Source organism: Oreochromis niloticus, linkage group LG4, assembly GCF_001858045.2.
Source record: "Oreochromis niloticus isolate F11D_XX linkage group LG4, O_niloticus_UMD_NMBU, whole genome shotgun sequence".
NCBI lineage: Eukaryota > Metazoa > Chordata > Actinopteri > Cichliformes > Cichlidae > Oreochromis > Oreochromis niloticus.
Genome location: NC_031969.2, coordinates 33,257,708 through 33,265,313, shown reverse-complemented (window position 1 = coordinate 33,265,313; position 7,606 = coordinate 33,257,708). Strand labels below are relative to the sequence as shown.

The 7,606-nt window shown below is 39.6% G+C and overlaps 1 protein-coding gene across 18 annotated transcripts in view; it reads left to right on the top strand.

Moving 5' to 3' along the window:
* The first annotated feature begins 596 nt into the window (after window positions 1–596).
* nfasca (neurofascin homolog (chicken) a) overlaps window positions 597–7,606 on the top strand; it is a 67,001-nt gene continuing 59,991 nt past the window's right edge. For 12 of the 18 annotated variants that reach the window (XR_002061790.2, XR_002061788.2, XR_002061791.2 and 9 more), the window contains exons 1-4: window positions 598–823; window positions 3,193–3,315; window positions 4,803–4,973; window positions 5,413–5,460. Coding sequence is in view for 12 of the 18 variants with exons in the window: in XM_025906477.1 (XP_025762262.1) it covers window positions 685–823; window positions 3,193–3,315; window positions 4,803–4,973; window positions 5,413–5,460 (481 nt within the window). In the remaining 6 variants the exon portion in view is untranslated. Of the gene's footprint in view, window positions 824–3,192; window positions 3,316–4,802; window positions 4,974–5,412; window positions 5,461–7,606 lie in introns of all 18 variants that reach the window. The other 6 variants (XM_019357573.2, XM_019357570.2, XM_019357576.2 and 3 more) reach the window with 2 other exon arrangements.

Genomic DNA, 7,606 nt, shown 5'->3' with positions numbered 1-7,606 from the left:
GAAAGGAAAAGATTCTGTTCTTAACGCCACTTATTTCTACGTAATGTATTTATAAATGTGACTTGCTGGGATTTCATTTGGGCTCCAGTCTGAGAAGGAAACAAAACCTTAGTTTGCAATGGTGTGGTGAAATTGTACTTTTTCACAAACACCCTACAAAATAGACTAGACAGAGGTAGTTAAAAACTAAGAAATGCAACACATACAAGCTATTACACTACAACATTGGGTAAAGAAATTGTACAGTGCAGTACAATAAGACAGTGTAAAGTCCTGAGTGGAGAGGACAAATAGGAGAAAATACAGGCTCATCTTCATCATGATGATGTTGTCTCCACTGAAGTTTCAGCTCAAGTGAAACAGCAACACATACGTCTAAACAATCGGACACTTTCAGAGAAAGATAAACGTAAAAATAATGTAAAACACAAACAAAAAATCGAATTTGAGTTTGATTTTTTTCCTTTTATTATTTGGAGAGCTGCTGTTTATTCGTGCTTATATTTTGCCCGGTGTTTCCTGCCTGCATTTTCTTCGGTCAGTGTAGTTACACGTAGACACTGTCTGCTCTTGGAAAACAAGGTTATAAGAGATATAATTCTTTGATTTCTTCAATTGAATCTTAGGTTTTCATGGCGAAGAAATGGGAAGTTTTTCAATATTGGGAAAGATCCCAGGGTGACGATGCGAAAGCGCTCAGGAACCCTGGAGATCGGCTTCCGCAGCGGAGGTCGGCCAGAGGACTACGAGGGAGAATACCAGTGTTTTGCCACCAATGACTTTGGAGTGTCTCTGTCCAACAAAATCCTGCTCCGGGTCTCCAGTAAGATCACAGAACACACTAATTACTATTTACATGTCATTCATTCATTTTTGATATCCAGAACACACCCCTTGAAACATTGGAGTAATAAATGCATGCATGGATGGATGGCAGACAGGGGCGATTCTAGGATCAGAGCTTTGGGGGTGCTGAGCACCCAGAGAGCTGCCCAGCCAGGCAAGATAAACTTTACACGTCACGATGAGACTTCTTCCCTGTCTCTGTCAGTCCCTGCATCCTTAAATGTCTCCAGTTGTCCCGAGTTCCCTCTGACTGTCTCCTTGGTGCATTTAAACCTGTTCCTTCCTGTCCTCATCATCTGTTGTCTTCATCTCCGCTATCAGTCATCATAATTTTACCATCTCTGTGCAAGTCTGCAAATTTCTTTATTAAATCATAAGATTCTTAAATTCATCAAGTCTCTCTGTGCCTGGGTCCTCATCTCAAAACATGACATCACTGTTTTGTACATTTTAACACAATTTAATCCCCACATCTGTGAAAGAAAAGCAAAACACTTTTTTGAGAAGTCTGTAACAAAACCATAAATCTGATAAAGTTTATTTAAATGATGCTCATTTTGAGTAAGAAGTAAACTGAGTGCATGTTTTGGACAGAGATTCACTTTTAATGAGTATGTATAATATAATACAGATACATGAAAAACACTCCCAAAACAGAATAAATTATTACAAAATATTAATAAGAAACTATAAAAATGGAGGCAACTTTGCCTGTGGTAGAATGTATACAATGTATGAAAGATACTTTACTGCACATACTAGTTTAACTAATTTAATAAATACTAATTTTGTGTTGTAAGATTTATGAGTTTCATGCTTTCATAGTGGTACTTGGGAGAGCTTGACATTTTCTCAGGTGGTACACACTGTAAAAAGTTTGAGAAACACTGATAAGTGTTTCTCTGCCGCATAAGTCTGTATGCGGCAGTCATACAGACAACTGGACGGTCCAAAAGTTGGCCTACCTATTACTGGCTGAGGTTTTAGTAGAGTTGTGGCTGAACCACATAAAAATATATCATTAATTTTAATCTCCCCAATAAATTATCACGTTATGTTGGAATATTGTTAAAGAGGGTCAAAAATGTTTCAACCCAGTTTGTTTTGCAGATTCTGTATAGCAGCTTTAATATAGCGAGGACACAACTTCCAGACTGTATGAGTAAAATCAGGTTTTTTCTCTTTGTCAGTTTAATAGTTTCTGTCACTATTCCCTGTCTGTTTTCTTACTTGGTTCTTCCTGACCTTGTACTTTCTCCTCAGGTTCTCCTCTTTCCTCTCTCCCTCTTTGGACTGACAATCATACACAAATAGATTGGATTCAATTAGATGAAAAAATTACATTAATATGAAAAAAATACTATTAAGATCACTAATGAAAAGTCCTCTCTCAGTGTACTTTCAACCAAAAGGCAAATAACCAAACCACATGTACATCTAATAAAAGATATAAAATATTGAAACACTGATCCAACATTATCCTTTATTGATGGATCATTTGTTCTTACACTTTTACCTGAATGTGGCTCCTGTTTTTGAAAAAACTTCCTTATATCCATTATGAACCTGGCTGTCTCTCTGTGTACACACACACACACACACACACACACACACACACACACACAACAGGAGTTATAAGGTTAATGGGCATGCAGTCAGTTAGCTAGTTAGTATCCATTTCAAACAGGACAGTGGTAACAACAGCAGGCTACGGACAATTTTAAGTTTTAGATTTTAAATAGGTTGTATACATTTCAATGGGAGCAACAGGACGGTCAAATGTCGCTGAATTTACTACAGAGCAGGACGGATTGTAGGGTAGCAAACATCATTGGAAAACACGTTTTCAACACTGCAGGTTACCTGGTGTAATGTTTTTCAGCTAAAAAGAAACATGACTCCTATCTAACTACATAAAGAGTAACTGAAGGTTAAATGCTGCTAATATGTCCTGTTTTAATCCAGGCACTCCACCTCCGCTCCGCTGCGTCTCAGCTACCATCGCTCTGGCAGCAACGACCCTAGAGCCAGAGTGGGGGGAGCTGGAACAAACCATTTTGGGAGGGGGGGAGGGTTATCTATACTTTTGTTGTTAAAATGTTCCATCTCAACCAAGTACTGTATGCTTTTTATATTTTTAGTAGTGTGTCACACAAACAGCAAATATTGTCAAAAAAAAGTAAGAAATCTTTGGGGGTGCTTTGATTCATTGCACCCCCCAAAATGGGCTAAAATCGCCCCTGATGGCAGATATCTATCTCCACCAACAGCTCAGTGCTAATTGTATTTCTTATATTTTCAACTAATAGCTGAATCCTGTTGTTCATATTTCCCCCAATCCTCCAGAGGCTCCTCTGTGGCCTAAGGAGGTGCTGGAGCCAGTATCTGTGATTGAAGGCTCCCCACTGGTTCTACCTTGCAACCCCCCACCAGGTCTGCCTCCTCCGTTCACCTTCTGGATGGACAGCAGTGAGTTTCAAAATCCCCAAATAACTGAACCCACTTCTTTTTCGTAGTATGTGGTATCTGTTTCCTCGCTGTTAGAGAGACACGTATAGGAATCAGAAGCCAGACTGTAGACTGACAGGCTTCACCTATCAGTCATTCATTCTTAGGGATAACATGGTTGCTTTGTTAAAGTTCTTTAGCACAGCTACCTTGATATATGAGGTGCATTTTATTTAGGACTCCTGTGTCCTAAATAAAGTGATGGTTTTTCTGATTCTCGTGCTGCTCTGGTCCTTAGGCTGCATCTGCACAAGTTCATGCCACTGTTAGCTGAGAGAGCAGGCCCCTAACCCTAACCCATTAGCTGTTGAACAGCCAGAGGCAAGAAGCTATTTAGTTAAACAATACTAATATTTATTCAATCCAGTCTATAATTCTCTATGTAAAACTGAAACTGAAATATAGACTGGACATTTGTCCTGCTTGAAAACTGACATTGCTGAAAATGGCTGTTAACCTGAACTGACCCGTTCACCGTAAAGCCTGTGACACAAACACAGTCGTAAACAAACAACAGGAAGCCGCAGACACACTGATGCATCATTAGGATTGCTGGCCCAGCTGCTGATTGGTCCTGGGGCTCTGTGTTAACGGTCAGATGGGTTATGTCACCCATTGCACACTTACAATGGGGGATGCTTTGCCTTGACATCTGTGTGAGAGTACTGGAGGTTTGTTTGTAGTGACTGTAGAATAACACATCAGAACGATTAACTTCAGCCGATGTTGATTTGAGTTACATGTGAAAATAGAAGCAGCAAACTGTCTCCAGTAACCCTGAAGAGATTGTTACTTCTGTGTTTGTAGGTTGATATTTTGGCTTTTCCAGAGATCAATGGAATGAGACAACAAAAAGCATATAATACCAAGCAAGTCCATGCAACAACGAATTGGGTGCAAATATTGGACCCAACAAAAACATGTTGGAAAGATACCTTTGTCACATGTCAGGACGCCTTTAAGGAGTGACATCATTGTGTTTTAACTGAACTGGAAGTTTAAAAGACATCAAAATGTTGGATAATCAACTGTTGCAGTCAGTTTAGTTGAGAAATTTAGTCGACCTCTAGATCAAACATAGACATACTTGTGGCAAATATAGAAGTGGTCTGTATTTGTTTTATTAGTCCCAGCTGCTCGGATGACATGGCCCCTCTTTGCATTCTTGCAAGAGGAAATCTTGCATAGGTACTAAAAAATGGAAGGAAGGCACTTTGACTCAACCAGATTTAAAAATAAAGACATCTTTTTAAATTTCTCTGTAATGACCTGGAAGGACCACTTTACAGCCAAAAAGCTGTTTTACATCTTTTCAGTTACACGCTGAGCTTCCCAGAGCCACTTGAGCATTGAACGTTATTGAACTTGCAGCTGATAAATGAAATCCTAAACTTGTCGATGTGGTTTCATTCCTTCTCTCTTATTCTTCATTTCTGTCTGACCTTGAGATATGAGTCCAATCCCTCAGGATAAACGAGTGTCCATGGGTCTTAATGGAGACCTCTACTTCTCCAACGTTTTGGCCCAAGATGCAAACACAGACTACAGCTGCAAAGCTCGCTTTCTGTTCACACACACCATCCAGGAGAAGAACCCATACAAACTCAAAGTTCAGACCAGTAAGTACACACACACACACACACACACACACACACACACACACACACACACACATACAAATAACGAGTTAGATCCTGAAGCAGTCAGTTGCCAAAGTGATTAGTGCTGTCGTGTCATTAGAGCTGCTGTTTCCTGCTAAACTCTTATCTGCTTTGTCTGTTTTGAACACATACACTACTTTAACCCAAGTACAGTAAGACCCCATCTATCTATCTAGAGGGGATGTTATGACATGCATGAAACCATAACCTTTGTGATGATTTCCTAATGCTGCCTCAAAAAGATCAGATTGTCAAATGTTGGCTCATTCTTCCAACAGTTTGTTTGAACATTGAACATTGTTACATTGAACATTGTTACATTGAACATTGTTGTCAGGTTGTGTGAAAGTGTTTTTATGCAGATTGATGTGCCACTGTGTGTGCCTCTTGTTTCTAGAGGAGCCATACAATGACACATCTTACAATGCCTCTGAGGCCCACGGTGGTGAGTTTCCTCTTCCTGTCAGGACAGCTCGGTTTTCTGTTCACCTCCTAAGGGTGTAACATGGTGCTAACCTACTGACTCACTGAAGCTCAGTCTAACCTCCTAACTGCTCTTTACATGTGTAGAAGTGGGTTAGTTTCATACTGAATGTTACGTTTGGGTTGCTTTATTGTGTTTCTCTTAATGTTGGCTGTTTTTTAACTATTTTAATAATGATGTAAAGACAGTAACAAGGCACAACTTAACTACCTATAGCTAAAGCAAATAACAATATTATCCCATAGTGCTGAATGCCAAAATCTAGGATATAGATTTTGAGCTAGATTTTAGTTGGTTGTTGTAGTCAGTGTATCGACTGTAAGAGAAATATGAAGCTTAAAGACTTTGGTGACTACGAAGACCCACATGGATCAGAAACACAGAGGGTTGTATGACTGAGAGGAAGGCCAAACCCTGATGTGGCAGTATAGAGCACAATGCATAGCAGCTTGAACGTGACAATACTTACACGATCTGCTTCTAACATTTCAGTAGTCTGTACCATAGAAATAGAAGGTGGCAATAGAGGCTCAGTGAGCAGATCTTCCATCACATCCCTGTGTCTGACTTTGTGCCCACCTCATGTGTTCCTCGCAGTTTGCCACTCATTTAGTCAAAAATAGATATGATGCATATATTTAGTGATGACGAGGGGGAAGCTGCTTGTAAAATACACTGCTGCACATTGAGTGTGGTTAACAGTGTATGCATTTCTTCAGTACCTGACAATGACTGTGTCTGAAATTTGATTGGCCAGCGGCAGCCCAGTGTTTGGATGGATTTAGATGGACGGGTTGATGATTGCCCCAATTTCAAATTCACTAATGTAAACAAGAGACAGTTTTTAGACTAAGTTTATAATTAATCACTTTTGAAAGACTTTCTCACCTGGAGAGTAGATAGGTGCTGGAATATGGTGGCAGTGTGTTCTTAGTAATGGTACATGGGATGCTCTCCATAGCCAGAAACAGCAATGAAGGTAATGACCAATAGACCGAAAACTCACACTCCTGAGATGGGAACATTGGAGCTGGTAACTGAGGAATGCTTTGAGAAAGACCTGTGGCTGTGGAGATCTTTGAGTTCCATTAGTTGTGAGTTTCATGTGGACTGACTGTTCGGTACCACACACCTATGGTCCTGCCACCAGCTCCCGGTTTGGCCCTTTGACTCTGTCTAAGGATGGAAGCCAGAAATGAAATGAGACTGCAGAATTCCTTTAAAAATTCAAAGGTGTGGTGGGCAGGGTGTTCCATCATGACACAACTTTAGGTGAGTTTAGACTGGCGAGTGGTAAGACAACCTTACTGAAATCCCTGATGAACCATCAATAAATTCCCCAAAAATGCCACAGCTGCTTCTGAGTTGTGTGACTTCCCTTCACCTGCCCTCTCTCAGTGATGAACACCTGAAAGAAAACTGACTGAACTTTTTTCTTCTGTACAGTATAGTTTGTACTCTAATAGTCTTCAGAGTACCTGAAGTACCAGTACTAGAGTACCAGAGTACTAAGCATCCAATCCAACTTTATTTGCTTTAAAAACAACAAAGTTGACCAAAGTGCTTTCCAATAATAAAACAGATATAGCAGTTAAAAACCATATATTAAGCAGACAAAGAAATAAATATAAATAACAATAAAATATAAATACATAAAAATAAATCAGTATATATATTAAATATTAAAACATGATTAAAATAGAAAATAAGATATACAATGAATAAAATGAACAAAATAAAAAGATTAAGAGTGACCAACAGCTGACTAAAACTGACTACAGGATGACTCTGATAATACTCCTAAAAAGCCTTAGAAAAAAGTGTGTTTTTAAAAGTGATTTAAACATTTCAAGTGTTGGGGCAGCCTAATATGGAGGGGCAGTTTATTCCATAATTTGGGGGCAGCGAAAGCTCGATCCCCCCGGTGTTTCAGTCTCGACATGGGGACAGCAAGGAGTGAGTGGTCAGTTGATCTGAGAGACCTTTGTGGAGTGTATCGGTGTAGAAGGTCTGACAGGTAAGAAGGAGCCAGGCCATTTAAAACTTGACTAAAACATGACTATAGTGGTTTGAAAACATGAGAATATCATCCAAGTAGACATAGATG